The 25908-nt window shown below is 50.8% G+C and overlaps 1 protein-coding gene across 2 annotated transcripts; it reads left to right on the top strand.

Annotated features, from left to right (window-relative positions):
• On the top strand, nucleotides 1-24914 carry LOC146863405 (putative N-acetyltransferase camello). 2 transcript variants are annotated; one of them, XM_085642833.1, is made up of 2 exons: nucleotides 1-125; nucleotides 23398-24914. In XM_085642833.1, exon 2 carries the CDS (start codon nucleotides 23425-23427, stop codon nucleotides 24094-24096), a length of 672 nt encoding a protein of 223 aa, XP_085498959.1. In that variant the 5' UTR covers nucleotides 1-125; nucleotides 23398-23424; the 3' UTR covers nucleotides 24097-24914. The 2 variants fall into 2 exon arrangements, with proteins under 2 accessions (XP_085498959.1, XP_085498960.1); XM_085642834.1 differs by lacking the exon at nucleotides 1-125 and adding an exon at nucleotides 23126-23262.
• Nucleotides 24915-25908: the final 994 nt, after the last annotated feature.

Below are 25908 nucleotides of genomic sequence, written 5' to 3'. Positions count from 1 at the left end.
AACATCTGCCCCATGTGACCAGCGCTTATCGCAGGCGACTCGAGTATCAGGAACGCGGCTCTGAGCAAACGGGCCCGGGGGGAGCCGGAGGCCTGGAAACGCTGCAGGCGAAGCATCCTCTACAGGTAAGGCGTCCCATCCATCGGCGAAATCATAATTTAGGTCTGTACCGAAAACTGCCACTTTCACTTCGCTGTCTTTATTTATCGTAATTTAAATGTTAACAAACATTCCCAGAACATTTCACGAGCTGCTGCATTGAACTGTCTCAGTCCCTACTTTCACTCACAAATCTTACATTTCTTGCAGTGTCCTCCGTGGTCATTTTTCACCTGTTCATTCTGCTTGTCCCGACAAGCCATTGCCGTGGTCACCCTCTGAAGTATTCCTTCACCTCAGGCATGCAGGCGCGTGGCACTCGCAGGCAGGCAGGCAGTCGTGTGACACTGGCAGGCAGGCAGGCGTGTGGCACTCGCAGGCAGGCAGGCGCGTGGCACTCTCAGGCAGTCCTGTCTCTGGGGCCATGCTGAATGTAGAGCAGGTGGTTCAAGGCAGTGAATAGAAGCTCAAACATCCCATAAGTCAGCTCGCTCTGGGGCAGCGTGACGCGCCCTAACGTGCTGCTAATACATCACGGCACTGAGGGTCGCTTTCAGCAGAATATGGAACAGTAACTGGTGCGGCTGAACGTGCTGCCCGGGCTCCCAGGGCGCAACCTTCCGCCTCCCCGCCTGCACTGCTTGCCAGCGACCTCGGAATCCAGTGGCGGCTGGTGACATTTGAAAGTAGTGGGCGTAGAAGTTGGGCATGATTTTAAGCCGCAAGCAAAGCGAGCAAGAAAAGCTAACAAAAGTGGGTACAGGTTGGGTCCTCCAAAGAGAAAATTGGAAAAAGATTGGCAAATGTTGATTTTTAAAGCAAAACTATTCAGCTGTTAAGTGGCTGAAGAAGATTTGCTTTCAATGCAGGAATTCCTCCCTGCCAAGTAATAAAACCTTCCTACTGAACAAAAGCCACACTTTACATTATCAATATCGATTCAAGGGCAAAAAACACTGCTGGCATGGAAAAGCTATTAATGTAACAGAATGACGTAGGGGTGCAACACAGGCCCGGCTCCAGGAATTTTTGCTTGGGTGGGCCAATGGGGCATTTGGGTGGGCCACTACCGGCCCAATTTGTCGCTTCAGGAGGTAGTCTACAAGTCATAGATTACGTCATATCTACTTGCAAACAGTCACTATGATACAAGGATTGCTTGTGATATGTATACAGAGCATGTGGAGAGTTATACATTGGCACCCCACCACTGACCTCTTTCTCTGTAGATACCTTCACTACCACCCTCCAGCAGTGCCCCTCATCTCTCTGTATCTCCCACCCTGCCCCCATGACCTCCTCCTCGGATTCCCTCACTACCACCCTCCACCAGTGCCCCTCATCACTCCATAGCCTCTGCCCATATTGACCTCCTCCTCGATTCCCTAATTCCCACCAGTGCCCCTCATCTCTCCATAGCCCTTCCTTCAATGAGCTCCTTCTCAGATTCCCTCACTACCACCCTCCACCAGTGCCCCTCATCCCTCTGTATCCCCCACCCTCCCCCCATGACCTCCTCCTCGGATTTCCTGATTGCCATGCTCCACCAGTGTGCCTCATCGCTCCATAGCCTCTCCCCCTATTAACCTCCTCCTCAGACTCCCTCACTACCACCCTCCAACAGTGCACTTCATCTCTCCGTAGCCCACCCATGACCTCCTCCTTGGATTCCCTCATTGCCACCATCCACCAGCGCCCCTCATCGCTCCATAGCCTGCCCCCCCCCTATTGGCCCCCTCCTCAGATTCCCTCATTGCCACCCTCCAACAGGTTCCTTCATCTCTCTGTAGCCCCTCCCCAATGAGCTCCTTCTCAGATTCCCTCACTGCCACCCTCCAACAGTGCCCCTCATCTCTCCATAGCCCCGCCCCCTCATGACCTCCTCCTCTGACTCCCTCATTGCCACCCTCCACCAGTGCCCCTCATCTCTCTGTAGCCCCGCCCCCTCATGACCTCTGTTAGACGGACCGGGAGGGTCGGCCGAGGACAAGGGGAGAGGTCTCCGGGGAGAGCCGTCTCCAGCGATCGTACAGACGAGTAACTTCCCCCCCACAGATGTACACCACACAAAGATAAGGTTTAACGTTCTTTATAAGCAATCTTTAGGTACGATAGAATGGTACAAGGAGGTCAGGACTCAGGGGTCCCCTCGATTCTAGTCTCTTGGTTGGGAAAGGGGGTAGCGGGACAGTCTTGTTACCAATCTGGTAGATGCGATGATATGATGGATAGCTCACAATCCTCGAGCTCGGCGTTCTAGATGGACGGGCCGCGACAGCGCCGGCAGGTCCCGAGATGATCGTAGGTAGCGACGGTCCGCGGCGGCGCCAGCAGGTCCCGGTGAAGGTGGTAGTTACAACGGTCCGCGGCAGCGCCAGCAGGTCCCGACGAGGATGAAGGATGCAGAAGGTTGCGGCAGCGCCAGCAGGCAGGACGATAGTTCGCAAGGCAGGGCTATGGCAGCGCCAGTAGTCCGTCAAGGATGAGTTCTTCACGGTGTCTCTCGACTCCAGGATACAACTGCCTTCCTGCTCTGGAGCTGCCCCAGTTATAGGTCTGGCGCCCTTTGATGTCCGGACCCTCGCACTTGGAGGTCGGGAGGTCCGGGATGAGGGAGTCCAGACACCCAGCAGGGGGGTGGAGCCAGCGCCCGGGGGAGCTGGGGGGCGATCGGCACCTGGCAGAGGAGAGCCATCGACACTTCTTTCTCCCATTGACCTGCCAAGTGGTCCGTTCACCTCCTGGGTGGATGGTGGTGCCGGGATGTCGGGGCCTGGCCAGGCCCAGGGTTAGGGTCGAGCTGAGGCCACGCGGCCTCGTGGTGCAGTGTCCAAGATGGCGGCCGGGCCGGGCGAGGGAGCCGGTAGTGGTTCAGCCCCATGATACAGAGATGTCCGGGGGCAGGAGTCCCGTATGAGACGGGGTGCGGGTTGCTTCTGTGGGTAACACCTGGAGGGCCGGGGCTCGGGCCCTGTCATGCGGGGAGGGAGCAAGCCCTTCATGTGGCCTGTCCAACATGCGTCCCCCCCAGCTGAAGGCGGGGAGAGTCACCCATCCTCTTGGGGACTCTCCTCGTCGAGGCGGAAAAAGCGTGACAGGCCATCCGCGTTGGCCCTGCAGGGAGATGGACCAACGCAATAGTTTGGGGTTTTCCCCCCGCATCTGCATTAGCCACTGCAGGGGCCGATGATCTGTTTGCACCCGGAAGTGGGTACCGAAGAGATAGGGCCGGAGCTTTTTGAGGACCCACACCACTGCGAAGGCCTCCCTCTCGATGGTGCTCCAGCGCTGTTCTCGGGCCAGGAGGCGTCTGCTGATGAAGGCCACGGGTTGGTCAAGTCCCTCGGAGTTCAACTGGGAGAGGACCGCCCTGATGCCATGGTCGGAGGCATCTGTTTGTACGATGAATTCCCGACTGTAGTCGGGGGCCTGGAGCACAGGGGCAGTGCACATGGCGGCCTTCAGCTTCTCGAAGGCCGCTTGACAGTCTGGGGTCCAGTTGACCTTCTTCGGGTGGTTTTTGGATGTGAGTTCCGTGAGGGGCCCCACAATGCTGCCATAGTCCCTCACGAACCGCCGGTAGTAGCCGGTGAGCCCCAAGAAGGCTCGGACCTCGGTCTGGGTGACTGGAGGCTGCCAGGACTGGATGGCAGCGATCTTGAGTTGTAGAGGGGCCACCAGACCGCTTCCCACCTGGTGTCCGAGATAGGTCACGGACCCCTGACCAATTTGGCACTTGCTGGCCTTGATTGTGAGGCCGGCCCGTTGGAGGGCCTGCAGGACCTCTCGGAGGTGGTGGAGGTGGTCGGACCAGTGGCGGCTGTACACAGCGATATCGTCCAGGTAGACGGCGCTGAACTCCTCGAGTCCCGCCAAGACCTGGTTCACCAGTCGCTGAAAAGTAGCTGGGGCATTCTTCATGCCGAATGGCATGACTTTGAAGTGGTAGTGGCCATCGGGGGTGGAAAAGGCGGATCGTTCTTGGGCCCGGGGTGTGAGACCGATCTGCCAGTAGCCCGCTGTCAGGTCGAAGATGCTGAGGTAGCGGGCAGCCCCCATGCGGTCGATCAGTTCATCCACTCGGGGGATGGGATGAGCGTCGGTTCTGGTGACAGCATTCAAGCCCCGATAGTCGACGCAGAATCGGAGCTCAGGAGTGGTGCCGGGGGCAGCAGCTTTGGGGACCAGCACGACCGGGCTGGCCCAGGGGCTGTCCGAGGGCTCGATGACCCCGAGCGTGAGCATCTTTGACACCTCCTCTTGGATGCAGGCCCGTACCCGATCTGGTACGCGGTACGCCCGATGTCTGATAGGGGGACTGTCCCCAGTGTCCACGTCATGCAAGCACCAGGGGGTGACCCCTGGGGTGAGGGAAAACAGGGTCGCAAACTGCAGCAGGAGGTCCCGGCAGCCTTGGCGCTGTTCCGGGGTGAGGGCATCTGAGAGTCGGACCTCGTCCACGGAACCATCTTTCTCACGAGTCTTTAGGAGATCAGGGAGAGGCTCGGAGTCTTCTTCCGCTCCACTGTCTGTAGCCATCAGGAGGCTGAGCTCCGAGCGCACAAAGTGGGGTTTGAGTCTGTTGGCGTGGAGGACCCGGAGGGGGTTCCGTGGAGATTCCATATCGATGAGATAGGTGACGGGGCTCTTGCGCTCGACCACTTTGAAGGGCCCCGTCCACTTGTCCTGCAAGGCACATGGTTCGGTGGGGGACATCACCCACACTTGTTGGCCAGGTTCGAATTCGATGGAGGAGGCATTTTGATCGTACCATTTTTTCATGTCCTCCTGACTGGCCTCAAGGTTCGCTTTCGCCATTTCTCTGAATCGCCTGGTCTGATTGCGTAGGGTCAGGAGGTACTTGAAGACGTCTGGAGGGGTCTTTAGGGGGGCCATCTCCCAACCTTCTTTGACTAGGCTGAGGGGCCCTCGCACAGGGTGTCCGTACAAGAGTTCGAAAGGGCTGAAGCCGAGGGACTTCTGGGGGACTTCTCGATATGCGAAGAGGAGGCACGGAAGTAGCACATCCCACTGGCGACGGAGGGGCTCTTCCAACCCCCCAATCATTCCCTTGAGCGTGCGGTTGAACCGCTCGACTAGTCCGTTTCCTTGAGGGTGATAGGGGGTCGTGAATCGGTAGGTGACCCCGCACTGTTGCCAGAGGGACTTCATATATTTTGAAATAAAGTTTGTGCCTCTGTCGCTGACGACTTCTCGGGGGAAGCCCACCCGGGAGAAGATCCCCATTAAGGCCCGGCCGACCACCGGGGCTGTTACAGTTCGCAGGGGACCAGCCTCGGGGTAGCGGTTGGCGTGGTCCACCAGTACCAGGATGAACCGATGTCCTTGTGCTGTACGGGGGTCCAGGGGCCCCACAATGTCTATTCCCACCCTCTCGAACGGGGTGGTGACAACTGGGACGGGTTGCAGAGGTGCTTTAAGTTTGCGGCCGCTCTTCCCGCTGGCCTGGCACGTGGGGCAGGACCGGCAGTGGTTGAGGACGTTGTTTCTCATCTTTGGCCAGAAAAAGTGGGTCACCAGGCGACTGTAGGTTTTGTCCTGGCCCAGGTGTCCAGCCAGAGGGACATCGTGGGCCAAATTTAACAAGAAGTCTCTAAAACGGAGGGGCACCACCAGCACTCGACTGGCCCCTAACTCCGCGATTCTCTGTTCACTGTACAACAGGTCGTTGTCCCAATAGATCCAATGGGCTCCGGTGGTGTCCCCTGCGCTCTGGGCGAGGGCTTGCTGGCGGAGTCCCTCGAGGGAGGGACAGGTCTTCTGCTCTTGACGGAACTGTTCCTGGGTGGGCCCCCCTTCTTGACGCCACTGAGCCAGGTCGGGAAGGTCCTGGGGCTGAGCGAGCCCTTCGGGGGTTTGCTCTGGGGGTCGGTATGGTCGGTGTCCTCTACTGGAGCGATCGGGGGAGGAGGTGCTGGCCATTCTGGTTCTTCTGGTCGGGGGATGGCACGGGCGGCCATGGACCGGGTGGTTACGCACGCCCAGTCCGGGAGGCCCAACATCCCCAGGTGCTCTCTTCTTTCTACGGCGGCCCACGGGGAACTCTCAAGATCATTCCCCAGGAGACAGTCCACGGGGGCATCATCTCGGACCGTCACCTTCAACATGCCGGAGACTCCTCCCCATTCGAAGGGGACGCAGGCCATCCGACATAGACTCTCCGAATTGTCGGCTGAACGGACGGGGCAGAGAATGTTCGGCAGGATCTGTTCTGGGGTCACCAGGTGACAGCGGACGGCCGTCACACTGGCCCCCGTGTCACGTAGTGCTTCGGCCCTGCGTCCATTAATGTTCACCCACTGACTATATTTTCTGGTGTTGGCGGGTAGGGGAGCCCGCGGGACCATGTCTCTTCCCCCTAGGCACGCTAGAATCATGGCGGCCGGTTCCCACTCTTGTTGTTCTTGTTCGCATTCTTCCTGTTCTTCGGAGATTTGTTCTCCCCCCAGGGCGGCGGCAGCTACCTGGCGGGGTCTCGGAGTTTGGTTCTGTGGACAGTTCGGGTCATTGGCGTAGTGGCCGACTCGCTGGCATCGGTGACACGTGACATTGGCTCGGAACCCCGGGCGCATCGGGGGGTTGCCCCGGCTGGCCGGGGGCGGGGTGCTGGCAGCGGGAGCGGCCGGGACGGTGTCTCTTCCTCGTCCCTGGCCTCCTCCTCCTCCTCGGGGACGGTGCTGACCTTGGTTGTTCCGGTTCTGTTCGTGCGGCCCACTCCGGCCTACTCGGGTGCTTTCCCACCGGTCAGCTTCGGCGGCGAGCTGCCGTGGGTCAGTCAATTTACTGTCGAGGAGGTGCTGCCTGAGCTCGACGAAGCAGTTGTTAGAGAGGTGCTCCCACACCATGAGATTAAAAAGTTGCTCGTAGGTCGTTACGTGGCTTCCCTTGATCCAACCCTCGAAGGCTCGGCTGAAATAGTTTACATATTCCACCCAAGTTGTACCCGGGATCCGGGTGCAGTCTCGGAACCTCTGGCGGTACATTTCGGGTGTGAGCCCATATCGGGTGAGGAGGGCAGCCTTCATGTGGTCATAGGATGTCATCAGATGGTCTGGGAGCTGTAACAGGGCATCGCGGCCTTCATTGACGAACCTCCCCCATAGACCGGCTCCCCAGTCACTTCGATCGATCCGGTGGGAGGTCATGGCGATCTCGTAGGCCTTGAACCACTGTTGTATGTCGTCATCTCGGAAATACTCTCGAACGACATCCTTGGGGATGTGGACTTTCTTTTCTGTCGCTCCTGGGGTGCGCGGTTGCTCGGGCACCCCCAGTTCTTTGTTCTGCTTCCGTAGGTCTATTTCTGCCAGTTTGAGCTCGTGTTCGTACGCTAATCTCTTTTCTTCGAGCTCTCTCTGCCTCTGTTTTTCTTCCCGTTCTTCTCGGAGCCGCAGATGTTCTAGGTTCAGTTTTTGTTCGGCTAATTTTAGTTCACCGTCCATTTTGAGCCGTGCCATTTCTAACTCATGTAGTCTGCTTTTTTCTCTCTCTTGGATCTCTTCCTGCGAGAGACCCGTTCTTCGCTCCTCGGGAGCCATGGTGTTCCTCTCTGATGCTGCAATGTTTTGGTCCGGGGGTCTGGCGGCCCCGGTTTCTGCCCACGACTCAATGGCGTGCTTGAAATCGTCTTTAGTACTCAGACCGGTGGTAGCAATGCCTAGTTCAATGCAGAATTGTTTCAACTCACGATGGCTGTACTCTTCCAATTTCTCCATCTGGAATTTCTCGGTGGATCCGCTCTCTTTGGTTGTCATTGTGGTTTTGTCGTGGGGTGAGCTACTCTCTGTACGATTACGCGTTGATTCGGCTCGCGCCGCTGGCCACCAATGTTAGACGGACCGGGAGTGTCGGCCGAGGACAAGGGGAGAGGTCTCCGGGGAGAGCCGTCTCCAGCGATCGTACAGACGAGTAACTTCCCCCCCACAGATGTACACCACACAAAGATAAGGTTTAACGTTCTTTATAAGCAATCTTTAGGTACGATAGAATGGTACAAGGAGGTCAGGACTCAGGGGTCCCCTCGATTCTAGTCTCTTGGTTGGGAAAGGGGGTAGCGGGACAGTCTTGTTACCAATCTGGTAGATGCGATGATATGATGGATAGCTCACAATCCTCGAGCTCGGCGTTCTAGATGGACGGGCCGCGGCAGCGCCGGCAGGTCCCGAGATGATCGTAGGTAGCGACGGTCCGCGGCGGCGCCAGCAGGTCCCGGTGAAGGTGGTAGTTACAACGGTCCGCGGCAGCGCCAGCAGGTCCCGACGAGGATGAAGGATGCAGAAGGTTGCGGCAGCGCCAGCAGGCAGGACGATAGTTCGCAAGGCAGGGCTATGGCAGCGCCAGTAGTCCGTCAAGGATGAGTTCTTCACGGTGTCTCTCGACTCCAGGATACAACTGCCTTCCTGCTCTGGAGCTGCCCCAGTTATAGGTCTGGCGCCCTTTGATGTCCGGACCCTCGCACTTGGAGGTCGGGAGGTCCGGGATGAGGGAGTCCAGACACCCAGCAGGGGGGTGGAGCCAGCGCCCGGGGGAGCTGGGGGGCGATCGGCACCTGGCGGGGGAGAGCCATCGACACTTCTTTCTCCCATTGACCTGCCAAGTGGTCCGTTCACCTCCTGGGTGGATGGTGGTGCCGGGATGTCGGGGCCTGGCCAGGCCCAGGGTTAGGGTCGAGCTGAGGCCACGCGGCCTCGTGGTGCAGTGTCCAAGATGGCGGCCGGGCCGGGCGAGGGAGCCGGTAGTGGTTCGGCCCCATGATACAGAGATGTCCGGGGGCAGGAGTCCCGTATGAGACGGGGTGCGGGTTGCTTCTGTGGGTAACACCTGGAGGGCCGGGGCTCGGGCCCTGTCATGCGGGGAGGGAGCAAGCCCTTCATGTGGCCTGTCCAACAACCTCCTCCCCCGACTCCCTCATTACCACCCTCCACCAGTGCCCCTTGGATTCCCTCATTGCCACCCTCCACCAGTGCCCCTCATCGCTCCATAGCCTCCCCCCCTATTGGCCCCCTCCTCAGATTCCCTCATTGCCACCCTCCAACAGGTTCCTTCCTCTCTCTGTAGCCCCTCCCCAATGAGCTCCTTCTCAGATTCCCTCACTGCCACCCTCCAACAGTGCCCCTCATCTCTCCATAGCCTTTCCCCCTCACCACTTCCTCCTCAGACTCCCTCAATCCACCCTCCAACAGTGCACTTCATCTTTCCGTAGCCCCCATGACCTCCTCCTTGGATTCCCTCACTGCCACCCTCCATCAGTGTTCTTCATCTTTCTGTAGCCCCTCTCTCATATTCAAATTAATTTGTTGTATAGCGCTACTCATAGTGTAGGGTGTCACAGCACTTACATCATGCACACATTATGCAGAGACAATGAATCCTACAACTATGTAAATCAGCCTATGGGGAATGTCACATAAGCCAATGAGGATTACAATGTGTAGGAATCACATGTCATCCATACTGTTGGGCAGTATGTTTTAAGAGGGTTTGGTCTGGAGACGCACAAACGCAGGATTTAAAGCACACCTCAGTGGTTACTGGGTTGGCTTTACTGATTAAAATGTATATCTGACAAAACAAACTCTTTATAGCAACATTAGAGTAATGAAAGACTGGGAAAATTCTAACTATATTGAAACACAAAAAAAATATGTTCTAATTATACCATTCAGGTTTGTATGCAGCTCTTTGATGTCAGTTCATAGGTCACTGTCCTATTTTAGGATTTAGGATTGTAACTTCTGTACTGCAAGTAACCCACTGAGCTATCCACATAAAATAGTTTATCTGCATTTAAAAATTAACATACAAAATATTGCTCTCCAGCAGGATCATTATTCGAGTTATCTGGACATTTTAGTAGTTGTGTCTTGCGTCCGTCATGATAACGATACAATTATATAAATTAAATATACACGGGATACATGAAGTATGTGTCTTGCTGGGCCCTCATAGATTTTTAAAACAATAACTAATATACACACATCCTCGAAGCATAAACGAAGTATGTATCTACCTGGGCCTGTGCAGATTTAAAAAAACAGAACAATAGCCACAGCTGCGTTCAAACTCTGTCACAGCCGGATCTGATAAACAGCTGAAGGGGTCTGGAAAGGTGAATCAGGATCAACAAACTCCTTTTCTTCAGCTCTGAAGAGAAGGATATATCCACGCAGCAGGACGATACGCACAGATTACAGGTACCAAAGAGGAGTTCTCCTATTCCATGTCCCTGTACCTGCACCAGTGGGCGGGACACAACCCACCTTTCTAAAAGGAGATGCGTGATTGGGGGTGCCTGTGAGAAAGAGCCCAGGCCCAATCACGCAGCTCCTAGAAAAATAGCGTTCAGAGGAACATTTTAAATTGCAGTGGCCATTTTCTATTGGCCTTCCTGACGTCACTGCGCGGGCCACGGTTCATGTTTGGGTGGGCCAGGCTCATGTTTGGGTGGGCCTGGCCCACCCGGCCCACCCGCTAGAACCGGGCCTGGTGCAACACAAGCCTGGCTCACACCCGCTTTAAACACTTATGTGACTATAGGCTCCTCAGTGCAGGGATTGAGTGACGGCAACGGGTGTGCATTACACGCTCATTGCAACTGACATCATCTAACACCTGCAAAACAGTTGACACTGCTTGGTAAACACGGTGGCAGCATTAGAGGCCGACAGCAAAGTTAAGGAATAACCCCAATCAATGACCTCTGTGGTTTTTAAGGCCCACTGCTCGTGAATCTGGGTTAGAGCTGCCAGGGCACCTTAAGGGGGTGAGTCACTTAGAGGCACTTAACATACCAAACAGAGCAGAAGACAGCCCACTCAGGGCTCCAGAGAAAGCTCGCTATGTCTGCTCGTATCAGCCAGCAGGCTGGGTTTAAGCAGTACAAACAATGCAGTCCCTACAATCTGTGGTGCCCAAGTGTTGCTAAAATATAGCGCCTCTGTCCTCTCTCCGAGGCAGGTTCACGACACTCGGAACCACTGGACTTCAAACACAAACAGTGCACACTCCACCCTGTGTGAGAAAAGAAAGCCCACTCGCAGGTGCTCCAAGACACACGAGTGTGCATTAGCAACGAGCACCTTATGCGCCCTCTGTTTCAAACAACTAAGATACAGACCGCCGGGCTGCCTGAATAGCACACCAGGGGTGTTTATGTGGGCAGGTGGGAGGCGGGGACAGAGGGCCAGAAGTCCCTTCTGGTGCTAATGCTACAAGCAGCCTCCAGCCCTCCCTTTAACAGACTAGCAGTGAGGGGAGAGTTGTGAGGGGGGGTCGCGTGGGGTGGGGGCCGAGGGAGAATAAAATTAAAACAAAAACTTACCTGACCGCCTCTGCTCCTGGTCCGCGTTGGCGCCTCTGCCCTCTTCAAACAGGAACAGCACGTCAGCACTGGAGTGGCAACCCCTCAGCCAATCCTGGCGCTGTTGCAGCGCCAGGATTGGCTGAGGGCACAGCTTATGCTTCGTCCACCGCCTGCCAATTAGGAGACCGAGGGGCTTCTAATGGGCATGCGCAAGGCAGTGAAAACACAAGTGCGCATGTCTGGGCACGGGCTAAAAATTATCTCACCTTGCCCACTCATGCGCACTTGTGCTGCAGTGCTGCCTGTCCCTGGCTGGTCTGACAATGCATGTCAGTCAACATGATGCCGGACCGCCCAGTGCTCTCTGGCACTGCCTGTTACATCATTTTTCAAATTAAACTTATAGTGTCCCAACAACAGTTGTGTAATTTATATTGGTTTGGTGCTCCCTGAAATGAAATGAAGTGTTCAAACCATACATGCCAACCATGAAACAAAGATACCAACTATTCAAAGTCATGGCAAAGGTTGTCCTTTACCAGCGAGATTCGAATCAAGTCTTAACTTTTCATTGCAATGCAGAAAGCATTCCTAATAAGTCAATGGACAGAAAAAGAGACAGCTATTTCGCCTATTTCAAGGTGATCAGGAGGGTTCTTTAACATTAAACATTCTGCTCCCTGTAGGAGAGTAGGATCTGCTTCCAATAGTTACCCCCACTTTTTGCTGATGTTTCACTGTTTTCGAATTAGTCTGACTGGGATCCTGCTAATCAGGACCCCAGTCTATCTGCTTTCTCCTCTAAATTGATTGCATGTACTTTAGGTACACTCAAGATTGGAAACTGGGGTACCCTTATATGTCCCTAGTATATGGTATACTATATACCCAGGGCATAGGTACCCCAGAGGCCTCTCAGAGGCTGCAGCATGTATTTTGCCACCCCTAGGAGACCATTCAAAATGACACAACAGGTCTGCCACAGTAGCCTGTGTAAGGTGGGGTATGCACCCCTTACTTAGATATAGGTTCCCTATATCTATCCATAAAACTGCACATATAAACCTATCAGTCACCCCTATGACAGGCCTTAACAATCCTGAAGGCAGGGTGCTGGGTTTTATGTGAGAGGGTGCCCATGCATGAGCAGAGCCCCTCTGCAGCCTTCAGAACCTATTCTCCGGGGTTGCTTGTAATGCAGCCAACCATATATACTTAAGTGCATTATAACCTCGCTGTAAATGCTAACTTTAAAACGGCTGCATGGAAACATGTCGTGTTTGGTGTCAAACACCTTGGAATCATACCTCACCACCAGTAACTGTGTTACAGTTATAGCTTTTCATATTCAAGACAATAGATTACAGCTAATCGGCAGTGGTAGATCATCATAATTGTTGGGTACAGCACATGACATAACAGAATCAGCAGCATTTGAGAATCCGTATTGCAGTCATCCCTAGGGTGCCCCACTGCACCCGTACCCATGCACAAAAAGCATATCTCTTTAGTCGTGGACAAGAATGTCTTCCTGTTTATTAAAACCTTTATGCATTAAGTGTTTCACATTTCGTGTGTCCTACTCTGCATTCCTGTTTTACAAACCCTGTTTCTTTGCAAATTAAAAAGATTGATATGGCCCCCAGGAGCTTTTGGGTCTGTTTTTGGGAGGAAGTAGCTCATTATATGCATCAGATTGTGTGTTACAGTAAAGCATGTCTGTGTCCCAATCTTCAATTTTCGGTGTCGGGCCTCCAACCCACCTCATAGCTACTCTTCTCTTAGCCAACAAAAGGCCTATAGCCATCAACGGTCTGGTAGTTTTCTTTATGCCCAGGTCATATCCTAGTAGTGCCATCCTCCGGTATGGTTCTGATTCTGCGCTCTCTGTGGTCCCCACTTTACGGAATATCTTAGACCGGTACTCGTAGATTCTAGGGTAGTGCCAGGCAGTGTGCATAAACCCAGCATCTTCCTCACCACATCTCTGGCACTTCGAGTCCTCCCGCAACCTATATCAACACTTCAGGTGTATAGTAGGTCCTGTGTAGAAACTTAAAATGTATGAGGCTATGACGCCCATTCATTGTAATAGTTTTGGTCTTGTTGCAACAATATTGCCACTCCTTATCGCTGAGGGGACTTCCCAAATCTCGCTGCCAGTCTAATCTGACTTTTAGCATGACCGGCCTGCGTGCCAGGGTCGAGAGTATTTCCATGGTCTGTGGTCCTAGCATGTCCTCCTCAAATAGCTCTTGAATTGTGTGTCTAGCTCGATGGTAATGGTATCTGGCCAATCCTGACATGTGCTGGGTCCTTTCTTCGATGCTGTCCCAGCCTCTCACCTTTCCATATATAAAGAAATTGCCCATAGTGCAGATCCCCAGGGTGCCCTCCTTGCCCCCCTCTCCCTTACTTGGCCCATCAGGAACCACAAACACCAGTGTAGTGGAATAGCTGGGGAATATAGCAGTGCCCGTGCTTGTCTATTCAGCAACGCACTCCATGCCTGTGTCGTGACCTCAACTGAGTAAAAAACCCCGTGTCATTTTGATGGGGTGCGGAAAAGAGTCTGTGGTAAAATAACCGGGCAGCCGTGTCCTTCTTCAGGTATAGGTGAGGCATGGTTTGTGGGCCATGAATCCAGTATTGCGCAAATGTATTCTGGGCTGCTCTATAGTGCATCTTTATTCCTGGGGCATTTACACCTCCCTGGTTGTAAGTGAACTCTATCGCACTCTGGGCTGTCACCCTGACCAGGCTGATCTGATCAATAGTGTACTCAGTCATTGAAACATTGTGCTGGATAATAGCAACAGTATATTCTGAAACAAGAATATGAATCTGGGAAGAACAATCATTTTCATCAATGCTACTTGCTACACCAGTGACAGAGGGTGTCTGATCCATCTGTCAACCTCCTCCCTAAGTGGCCACCCCATAGTTTTCGAGAAGCACCACCGAGGGGTCTGTGTGAACGCAAATGCCCTGATATCGTACTGAGTCAGTGGTCCATTGTAAAGGGTACTCCAGTCTTGGGGTGATCGTGACGGGAGTAAGGGGAAATATGATCAACTTATCCCAGTTAATTTGTAGGCCTAAAAGGCCCCCAAATCGGACTACCTCTCTGAGCATAGGGGAGAGATTGATATCAGGGTTACAAATGTATAGTAGCGTGTCGTCAGCATATGCTGATATGGTAATGTTATAATCGGGGAATCTCAGACTCCCAGAGTGCGCAGGCTAGCAGTTCACCCACAATTGCATATAGCAGTGGCGATAATTGGCACCCCTGTCTTGTTCCTCTGAAGATGCCAAAAGTGTCTGATCCCACTCTCCTTACCCACACACCGGCTGTCAGTGCCATGTATAATAGTGCGACTAGTTGTATGAAGAGTTCTCCCGCACCTATTCTGCGGAGCACTGTGAACATGAATCTTCACTCTATAGAGTCAAATGCCTTCTTGGCATCTGGAAACACTGCAGCCCCTTTAACCTCCAGGTTCACCCACTGTATGACCCCAAATAGCGTCCTTAAGTTGTGAGTCAGGGTTCGTCCTGGGACAAATCCTGCCTGTTCTGGGCGGACCATCCATGGCAACAAAGGTGCCAATCTGTTGGCCAATATTGTTGCAAAGATTTTGGTGTCCATATTCAGTAGAGCTAGCGGCCTGTATGAGGAGCATTAGGCGGATGCTTACCTGGCTTTAATATTGTGACTATCATGGCCTCTCTTAGTGTAGGGGGCATTGTTCCTATTTCAGCCACCTCTTCATATAATGTTTTGAGGTGCAGAATCAATAACTCTTGGAATTCCTTATAAAATGCCACTGTCAGGGCATCAGACCCTGGCGCTTTTCCAGCTGGCATACTTTGCAACACGGTTCTGATTTCTGTGGGGGTGTCATCAAGTACTGCTTATGTTCCGGAGCCAACAAGGCATTTTTAAGTGAGTTAGTCAGTCAATGCGTCGTTATCAGTCAGGATTTGTGAACTCTATAGGGTTGTGTAATATTTGCAAAACTGTTGTTCTATATCTTCTAGAGTATGTAGGGTCCGTCCTTCATGTTCCACTTTATCCGTGATCATGTCTGAAGTTCTCGTGGGTTTGAGTATACCAGCTAGTGTCCCACCCAGCCTGTGCTGCTCTCCGTAAGAGCGTGCAGTCGCATATTTCCCCATGTGTTTGATCTCGTTGTTGGCTGTCTCCTGAAACTCTGCTATCTTCTGCTTAATGCAATAAGGACATTCATACTCTTCTTGCTGGAGGAACACTGGAAGACAGTGATCCATGCTCTGGTTACCTCACATTTGGATTATGCAAACAGCCTATATCTGGGGCTACTTGCATACTTGATTCACAGGCTACAAATTATCCAAAACTCCGCAGCAATATTGATTAGGTGGGTACCTTTTCATCACCACATGTCTCCTCAACTGAGACAGCTTCATTGGCTCCCAGTTATCAGGAGGATAGAGTTCAAGTCACTGATCTTTGCTTTTAGAGCTTCCAGAGTCTTGCGACCTTTGTACCTCCGGAAGAGGCTGCATCTATACCATCAAGATGGGGTCTTGAGATCCAAACACCTGTGACTTCTAAGAGTTCCACGCTTCTGTAAAGCCGTGCTAGGCGGCAGATATTTCGCGGTTCAATCTGCACAACTTTAGAACCCTCTCCCGCCTCACCTTCATCTGTTGGAATCAGAAATAGAATTTCGAAGAGCATTAAAAACCTGGCTCTTCAAGCAGACATAACTGCCAGACTGACCCTCGAGTTAGCTTACCATCAGTGCCCGGACACCTCCATAGAGGTAGCTGTGCGCTTTATAAATCTCCATTCATTCATTAATGTCTGCAGTGCTGTGATGTCCCTCCTCCCCCCCGGAGTGCGCCTTCCATAATGGCTTTTTATTTCTCCAAGGTGTCTAACCTTCCTCCCGCATACTTGGAGGTTGTGATCTACGGAGATAGGCCTTGAAGACTTCCCATACTGTTGCAAATGTGCTGACCGAGCCCATGTTGCACATAAAATATTCTTCAATTGCTTCTGCCTTAAAGACGGTGCCCAGCAAAGCATACATTGGTAACCGCCAGGTGAAGGCCGGCGTTTGGCTTGTTGGATACTCTAATGTCAGCTGCACTGGGGCATGATCAGAGTAGGTTCTGGGGCGGGGGGCACAATGTGCAACTCATGATTTTAATCTATTAGAAATCAGCCAGTAATCTATGATGGTGTGTGTATCGTGTACTGAGGAGTAATGTGTGTGTTCTGCTGTGGCGGGAGATCTATGCCTCCATATGTCTACGAGGCTCTCTCTTTGCATCAGATTAAGGATAGGGTATGCCACAGCTGAGGGGCACCTGGCGAGGCCTTTGGACCAGTCTATATCTGAATTTAGGATGCAGTTGAAATCACCCCCCATATCTGTGGTAGACCTGCCCAGTGATGTGTCTTGGCCTCTACAGAGTGCTAAAATTGGGGATCATCATAAGTTGGTCCATACACACCGATCACCAAGAAGATCATATCATCCTTGCGGCGCTTCGCTATTATATATCTGCCTCCTGGATCTTTGTACAGCTCCGTCAACGTCACGCCAGGGCTGCAGCTCATACAAATGAGTACTCCTCTGGCATGTGATGTGTAGCCCGTTTCATAGCACTGGCCCTGCATTCTGCTCTGTGCCAATGCATTGCCATCTGGTTTGAGGTGTGTTTTGTGTAGGACTGCAATGTATATTTTATGTCTCTTAAGATATGTTGCTACTTTTCTGACCTTTCTGTTGTCATTAAGGCCCCTGACGTTCCAGTTGAGTAGCCTCAGCTTCTGACCCTCCGTCTCACCCATCGCCTCTGGGTATATGCCTGCAATTGATTCAATTGTAATGTTGTACTGGTGTAGCCCCTGGTTCAGGATTCAGATATTTGTCCCTATTTAAAACATAGCAACAAGCCCAACCCTATTGGTCCCTCCCACGCTATGTATTCCCCCAACTTTCATAGCTTTCGTATGACCCTCCCTCCGTCCCTTAAATGTACCCAATTGCAGGAACATCATATAAACCATCCCTCTAGGTGGTGCACACATGGGGGCCGAGGTTACCAGCTCTCAGCTCGCTGCCCTTTCCCACCACTCATTCATCGCATGGAACATTTCCGATGCCCCCTTTTGTCTCCTGGATAGTCCGTGATATAGTGTACACTGTCTTAGTGTCCAGTTCTACATGAGCAGTCAATCAGTGTCTCCGTGACACAGGCACACTGCACTTGGAAATGATTTGAACAATCTTATCAATAGTCGGCACGTGACTCCCATCTAAAACTGCGCTACTGTGGACCCCCCGCTGGAGTACGAAAGGTGAGATATTTATACCAAGTGTGGAATTAGGCAGTCCCAGATCTGAAATTATCTTCAATAGTATTTCAATAGGGTCTTTTGACCGTTATTCGTTTTGTGGCCTCAGTCGTGTGTGTCAGTGTTCCTCGATTTCTTATGTTTCGCCTTCGTCACTTTGGGATCCGTGGGGGAGCCTGGTGCTTCCCGCCCTGCTCTCTCTGCTTTATGAACTTCATTACCGACTTGGGGTAAATTTAGTTTGCATAGCCATTTCTTAGCTGGGATGAACAAGCGACTCGCTTCTGCACCTGTAGTGCCGAGTTGTTTGGGGCATATCATCAAGGAGGCGATAAAAGATTATCGCCGCTTTTGCGGCTGTTTTCAGCCGCAAAGCGGCGATAATTTTATCGCCTAATCAGCAAGGTCACGCTAACGCGTGAAACCTTGCTTTAGTGTCAGGATTCCTAACGTCCAGCTTTGCATCTCTAATGAGATGCAAAGTGGCCGTTCCTGACCTGGCATGATAGGACAAATGTCGCTAAGCGACATTTCTCCTATCATCAAGCCCCACGCTATGAAGCATAGCGGCAAGAAAAGTAGCGATAACCCCTGTTATCGCTATAACCCCTGTTATCGCTGCTTTCCTTACGCCTGCTTCAGAACTGACTTAGCCATGATATCCTATGAAAGGTGGATATCATGGCTAAGTTTGTGAGTCCCTATCAACTAGCTAACGTGAGATTATCGCTGGGTTTCCAGCGATAATGTCACGTTAGCCAGTTAGCGCTAGGATTTTTATCGCTGATGAGATAAGCGTTGCTAATAGCACGGTATCTCAGCGATAAAAATCGGCGCTAGTCTGCGATAATTATCCTAGCGCTAAGTGCGCTCAGCGATAATTATCGCCGGTTCTTGTTGATATGCCCCTTTCTTTCTTGTTTATTATCGCTCTGTGATTAGTGAGCGTGGACGGTGTTGCCAGCCCCTGAAGAATAATGGCGGGGGTTTTGGACTATTAAACTCAGCATAGTGAGACCTCCTGGCCAGTAATAAGTGCGTGCTGAGGCGCTGTTGCAGATTAATCAGTTCGGGGGAACCAAGCAGATTACTCCAAGGGCACCCCAGGATTTAAAATCACATCTGGAGCATGAGCCCAGTGATCTAACATTACAGATATGTTCAGCTTCCCGGAGACTGGGCATGTAGAGCGACGGCATACCTATGGAGATTATACGTGCTTCAATTATGTGTGATTGTTTCTAGGAGCACAGGTGTGGCTTTTCAGTTCACTGGCTGTGTTTCGTCAGTGTGGGGGTTGCTTGTTTACACAGTGCTTAAATCGCACTTCTCTGGTTAAAAGCTGTTGGTGGAGAACAGAGGCTGATGTCTGCGCGCTGCCCTGGAGCCTCGGAGGTTTATTTTTTAAGGGAACTCCACTCCCAGGTTGTGGGTGTGGTTGTGTGTGTAGTTGTGGTAGTGTGTGTGGTTGTGGGTGTATGTGTGGTTGTGTGTGTGTGGTTGTAGGTGTGTGTGTGGTTGTGGGTGTGGTTGTGTGTGTGGTTGTGTGTGTGGTTGTGGTTGTGTGTGTGGTTGTGTGTGTGTGGTTGTGTGTGTGGCTGTGGGTGTAGTTGTGGTTGTGTGTGTGGTTGTGTGTGTGGTTGTGGGTGTATGTGTGGTTGTGTGTGTGTGGTTGTAGGTGTGTGTGTGGTTGTGTGTGTGGTTGTGGTTGTGTGTGTGGTTGTGGGTGTGGTTGTGTGTGTGTGGTTGTGGGTGTTGTTGTGGTTGTGTGTGTGAGTGGTTGTGTGTGTGATTGTGTGTGTGTGTGTGGTTGTGTGTGGTTCTGTGTGTGGTTGTGTGTGGTTGTGTGTGTGGTTGTGTGTGGTTTTGTGTAGTTGTGTGTGTGGTTGTGTGGCTGTGTGTAGTTGTGTGTGTGGTTGTGTGTAGGGGTTGTGTGTGTGGCTGTGTGTGTGTGGTTGTGTGTGGTTGTGTGTGTGGTTGTGGGTGTGGTTGTGGGTGTGGTTGTGGTTGTGTGTGTGGTTGTGGTTGTGTGTGTAGTTGTGATTGTGTGGTTGTGGCTGTGTGTGTGGTTGTGGGTGCGTGTGGTTGTGGTTGTGGTTGTGTGTGTGGTTGTAGGTGTGTGTGTGGTTGTGGGTGTGGTTGTGTGTGGTTGTGTGTGTGGTTGTGGTTGTGTGTGAGGTTGTAGGTGTGTGTGTGTGGTTATGGTTGTGGGTGTGTGTGGTTGTGGATGTGGGTGCGGTTGTGTGTGTGTGGTTGTAGGTGTTGTGTGGTTGTGTGTGGTTGTGGTTGTGTGTGTTTGTGTGGGGTTGTGTGTGGTTCTGTGTGTGTTTGTGTGTGTGGTTGTGTGTGTGGTTTTGTGTGGTTGTGTGGGCGGTTGTGGTTGTGTGTGTGGTTGTGGTTGTGTGTGTGTGGATGTGGTTGTGTGTGTGGTTGTGTGTGTGTTTGTGTGTGGTTGGGTGTATGGTTGTATGTGTGGTTGTATGTGTGGTTCTGTGTGTGGTTGTGTGTGTGGTTGTGGTTGTGCATGTGGTTGTGTGTGTGTGGTTGTGGTTGTGTGTGTGGTTGTGGTTGTGTATGTGTGTGGTTGTGGGTGTGTGGGTGTGGTTGTGTGTGTGGTCTGTGTGGTTGTGTGTGTGGTTGGGTGTGTGTGGTTGTGGGTGTGTGTTGTGTGTGTGGTTTTGTGTTTGGTTGTGTGTGGTTGTGCGTGTGGTTTTGTGTGTGGTTGTGTGTGTAGTTGTGTGTGTGGTTGTGTGTGTAGTTGTGAGCATGGTGTGGTTGTGTGTGTGGTTGTGTGTAGGGGTTGTGTGTGGTTGTGTGTGTGGTTGTGTGTAGGGGTTGTGTGTGTGGTTGTGTGTGGTTGTGTGTGTGTGGTTGTGTGTATGGTTGTGTGGTTGTTGTGTGTGTGGTTGTGGGTGTGATTGTGTGTGTGTGGTTGTGTGTGTATATGTGTGGTTGTGTGTGTGGGGTTGTGTGTGTGTGTGTGTGTGGTTGTGTGTGTGGTTGTGGTTGTGTGTGTGGTTGTGTTTGTGGTTGTGGTTGTGTGTGTGGCAGTAATACTAAAAGCATCTCAAAATAAAGGAACACAAACATCGAGTTTGTGGAAAGAGAAAGCATGTTGTAAGTCAAATGGGTGCAGCAAAGCATTAACACAACAACAAAACAAACAAGATCACTTAGCGGACTTAGTGCTGATTATGGATACACACAGCCCAGCATCTTAAGAGTTCGATTGCAGCCAATGTGCACTCACACCTGACCCCCCATTGTGAGTTGCACCCCATATTTCATGAGTTGTAACTGCTGCACCCACCATAGCGCGTTGAGATCTAAAGCGCTACATAGGTCTAATCAATTAACCAGTCGCCAACATGCTGTGCTTTTAAAGAGAATGTGCCAAAAGTTTTCAGCTTCCTCATCATGTCCTCATGAAAGCGCCAACGAAAGGACTCCCTGAATGGTGCAACGGACATGAAGCAGCCGCTGCGATCAGAAATAAAGACTGTGAACCTTGTCCAGTTTCACAGTAACATTTCCATAATGTTCTTAAGTCACAAAACAGTAATGCTAAAAGCATCTCAAAATAAAGGAACACAAACATCGAGTTTGTGGAAAGAGAAAGCACATTGTGTAAGTCAAACGGGCGCAGCAAAGCATTAACACAACATGTTCTTTGATGTTTGATGTTCTTTGAATGAGAAGATCAAAGGGGCACCACGAAAGTAATCGCTGGTGAAAGTGATCGCGAGCGCTTAGTGAGCATGACGAGGTTTGCCAGCCTCTGCTCCTAAGCGCGCGCCCGCGCACATGCACTGTAGCTCTAGGCTGGCCATGGTAGCATTTTTTGAGCCCTCACAAAAAGTCTCGCCAGACCAGCGCATGCGCTGGGTCAGGCGAGACCTAAAAACGGGCAGAGAGGCACGGGGCAGCGAGGGGAACAGAGGGAAAAACGGCACAGATCAAGTACAGGCAGCGGGGAAAGACGGGGAACAGCAGTCACAGGTACAGTAATGAAGACAACAGCAATACAGGAAATACAGTGAAAACAATAAAAACAATACACTACACTACAATAACTAGCGGAAAAAAGCGGAGATGAACAAACCTACGGCCTACCACTGGCCACTAGGGATGAGGTGCAGGTGGTAGCCTGCGGGTGGAGGAGGGCCTCGAACTTCACCAGCAGCAGTGGCAGAGACACACAGGCGGTGCGGTGCATAGGGGGAGCGACCTACCTGGTAGGGTCAAGGGTCGTTCTGTTGAGGAACAAGTCCTCAACATTGAGGCATCCCCCCTGCAACCAACTAGAGAAATTGATATTGCATGCCCTTCCCCGGTAGGGCTTCAGAGACCATAAAGGCATTTCCATTGTGAAAGGCGGCCTCTTAAGGACCCTTATCACCACCGTATGCCACTTGTCTGCAGCCCCTCTGGACCCTCCATTCCTATATAAGCAGTTCATTATATGTGCCCACTAACAGTGGCCTGATTTAGATCTTAGTGGACGGGTTACAGATATCCCATAAGCCAAAATGTAAATCCCATTATATCCTTCGGGATGTATATGTCGGCGGACAGGATATCCATCATTGTTGTGACGGCGTAACCTGTCCACCAAGATCTAAATCAGGCTCAGTATCTTTTCACATTTGGGGCCTTCATCGTTCCAGTGTACCATATGGTGTAGCAGTGATGCCGTGTAGTATAAGAAAAGGTCCGGGAGGCCCCAGCCCACCCTCCACACATGGGAGCTTCAGGGTATCCAATTTTGCGCTGCTTCTCTTTCCAGCCCACAACAATGCTGTTCAGCCATCAGAATGTGTCAGCAGGATTGGGGAAAAGTGTATTCTGAGACATCTACAGGCATTGGGTCAGTAAAGTTATCTTTGCCACAGAATTTCTACCCATAATTGACAAGGTCTGTGTTCTTCAAACCTCTACCAATCTGCTCAATCCTGTTGTAATCTTCTTCTAGGTTTGATCTGTTAAGGAACCCCTAGTGTGGAGTGTGGAGCGCTGTGTTCAGTGCATTCCACGTTCGACCTAGGAGGATAGGATTCTGAGCCTGGCAGTTGATAACTGGCTGGCCAAGGGAGAGCTTCGCTTTCCATGCAGGACAACTTAATTGAATAAAGAATTGCTGTTCTCCTACCTGAGTCCATCTGGTGTTTGGAGTAGACCGCATTTTAACAAATCCCTCAACCAATCTGCCCATGTTACGAATATATTGGGTTTCTGGGTCATTATCCAGACACCAAAAGCTATTTTTCCATTCTAGTCCCTTTTCATCAAGGTTTTCCTGTTCCCTTCAGCTCCAGCGACCCAGGAGGGACAGTTCGGACTTACTGTGGTGAGAACAAAGGTTCGACACCGCCCCAAACTTGTCTAACACATTGAGTGATGCCATCTGCAACCCTTCCTGCACCCCTGAACGTTACAGGGTGGTCTCTACATATTTAATAATAATGGAGGTCAGGGGTCATTTAAGGTAACTTTCTGGAATGTCATCAAGATGTTAAAGAACTCTGATGCCTTGTTCATGTGATAACTATAATTTTGGAAAAAATAATGCCTTTGGTTCAGCTTTCAAATACTCATCTACTGCTTTTCTTTTACTTTTTAGGAACTCTTAGATCTGAACTACTGTACCATGGCTGGCTACATTATTCGGGAATACAAGGACACTGACTATGAGGCGGTGCGCTCCATGTTTGCTGATGGAATGCTTGAACATTCTCCAGCCACGCGCAGCTTTCTACTGAAGCGCCCTCAGATCCAAATGTTCCTCCTTGGAGTGCTCCTGGCTTTCTTTGTTATATTCAATTCTTACCTCCTAGCCATCACAGCTCTAGTCATCTCAATTGTAGCTGGCCGTCTTTACCTAGACTTTGAATTTCAAGGTTACGTCCAGCAGTGTTACAAAGAAGACCTGCTAGACATACAGAAGTCTTACATGAAAAGGGAAGGTGCCTGCTTTTGGGTGGCAGAATCTGAAGGGGTAATTGTCGGGATGGTTGCTGCCCAGCCACCCCAAATACCCAATGGTGAAAAAACGCTGGAGCTAAGACGTATGTCAGTGGGGAGGACGTGTCGAGGACAAGGGATTGGCAAAGCTCTCTGCAGGACAGTCATTGGGTTTGCGCGGGAACGTGGCCGCACAGCAGTGATCTTGGATACATCTGTGGTACAGTATGCAGCTCATAAGCTGTATCAGAGCGTGGGATTCCAGAAAGGCAATGGCCAAATATATCCATCATTTATGGGAAAGGTGTCAAACTTTGGTATCATTCGTTTCAGATATGACATCCCAGCGTCAACGTGAAGGTTGCTGGGAAGTACCATAACAAATTAATGGCACCCAATGTTCAACAAACAGTTATGGTGTTGGGAACTTACTTCAGTGACTACTGCATGTTCTTCTTTTGGAACAATTTAGACTTGAGATGTGAAAGCTTCACTGTCTTTTCCTTTTTCATCTCACTGAATTGGACAGAATTGTTGCTTTTATATGGTGTAACTTGGAGAGATACTGTACCACAATGTGCCATTTTCTATGGGTATTTGATTTATTTTTGTTATGACTTGCTGCTGGCATCAAGAATCCTGTAAGAGGTCTTGGTCACAAGAACCTCTGTCCTTGCCAGTCTGTCACTGGTCCCCCATCCCTTTTCCATCAGTCCACTTAGGGTGGGTGCTGTATACTGATGCTTCTATGTCACCAACATTCCAACCAGATCACAGTCAAAAGAGGGTGCGGGAGGCTGTGATATGAGCTGGGCACACTTGATGCAAGAAGGCTGAACTGAAGACTGCACTACTGGGGGGCCTGCCTTGAAGCATAAGCTGTGCTTGTGTTGGATTGTTTAATAAGGTATAGGTTATAGTAGTTGCATGCAGACGGCCTTGATTCACTATCCACCAAAAGTCTGATCTGTCCCAAGCTGACTGTTTCCAAAATTCCACAAGACTACAAGTATTTTGTGCACACCTGCCTTACTTTATCTACATTTGAAGGTAGACTATCTTTATGGTGTGGTTCTAACCTGATACTTGGTGCTTAATTCAGGATGTATCACATGGTGATTGTTGCCTAAAGCATTTGCTCCATGTACATGGAATAAACCAGTGCCCTTTATTGTTGCTCTGTTCTGTATTGTTTATTGGCATTTGGCATTGTTCATAGAATTGCATAAAGTTTACTATGTTGTACAAATACTAAAATACTCAGAGAAAGAGAGGAATTGGTGAGTATGCTTACCAGCTTCTTATGATGTGCCACAGGCCATTCAGGCAGGGAGCACATTAATATAGTGGCAAACACCAACTTCCACCTCATGATGCTGAGAAGGGTTCTATTTCTTGTTATATAGAGGTAGCACCTTTCACAGTATCCTGAGGTATTACAACTAAACCACAGAACTGAACTTACAACAGGCCTGGTGGTGTCTCCATAGGACAATTGAAATATACTCTATATTAGTGTCCAAAAAAAGTAGTTCAAAAACTCAAAATAATCTAAAACTATATTGCAAGACTCTTCTGCTGAAACAGAACCACACCGCTCCCAGCGTACAATAATTCCTCTGGTTTCCAGTTATAGTGCACTGAAGTAACTATAACTTGTGCCCCTGCCAAGCAATCTTGTCATCAATTATGTCATTTCAGATGTCTCTTTGATGTTATCAATGACGTCCTATAAGGTGGCATGAGTGATGTAATATGTGAGGAAATAAGCAGTGCATGGCGAGGGTGTGGCTTATAGTTACTTCAGTTAACTATAACTGGTAAATTCTGTGTATTTTTGGAATTAAAATGGAACATTATTACAGACAATTTGACCTATTACATCACAACTTCACCCTTCGGAATTTAAGTGAATTTCTCAGCTTTTTGTATGTAAAGTAAGGTATACTAACCACACCTAACTAGAACATCACCTTAGTCATTGTTTTTTTAAGTGAATATCTAGTTTTTAAAAAATTGTGTACAGGCCTGTTCCTAACCATCCTCATCTGTCCGAGACCCCTTTGCCGGCCAAACCCATGGTCTTGCAGCCCCCCAATGCCCTGCTTCCTCTTTTCACAGTTCTTCTTCTTGAAATTACACAGGGATCGGGCTGATGCTCTAAATAGTA

Source organism: Triturus cristatus, chromosome 2_2 (genome assembly GCF_964204655.1).
Source record: "Triturus cristatus chromosome 2_2, aTriCri1.1, whole genome shotgun sequence".
Taxonomy (NCBI): Eukaryota; Metazoa; Chordata; class Amphibia; order Caudata; family Salamandridae; genus Triturus; species Triturus cristatus.
The sequence above is the reverse complement of the archived record's forward strand: the minus strand, read 5'-3'. Positions and strand labels throughout refer to the sequence as shown.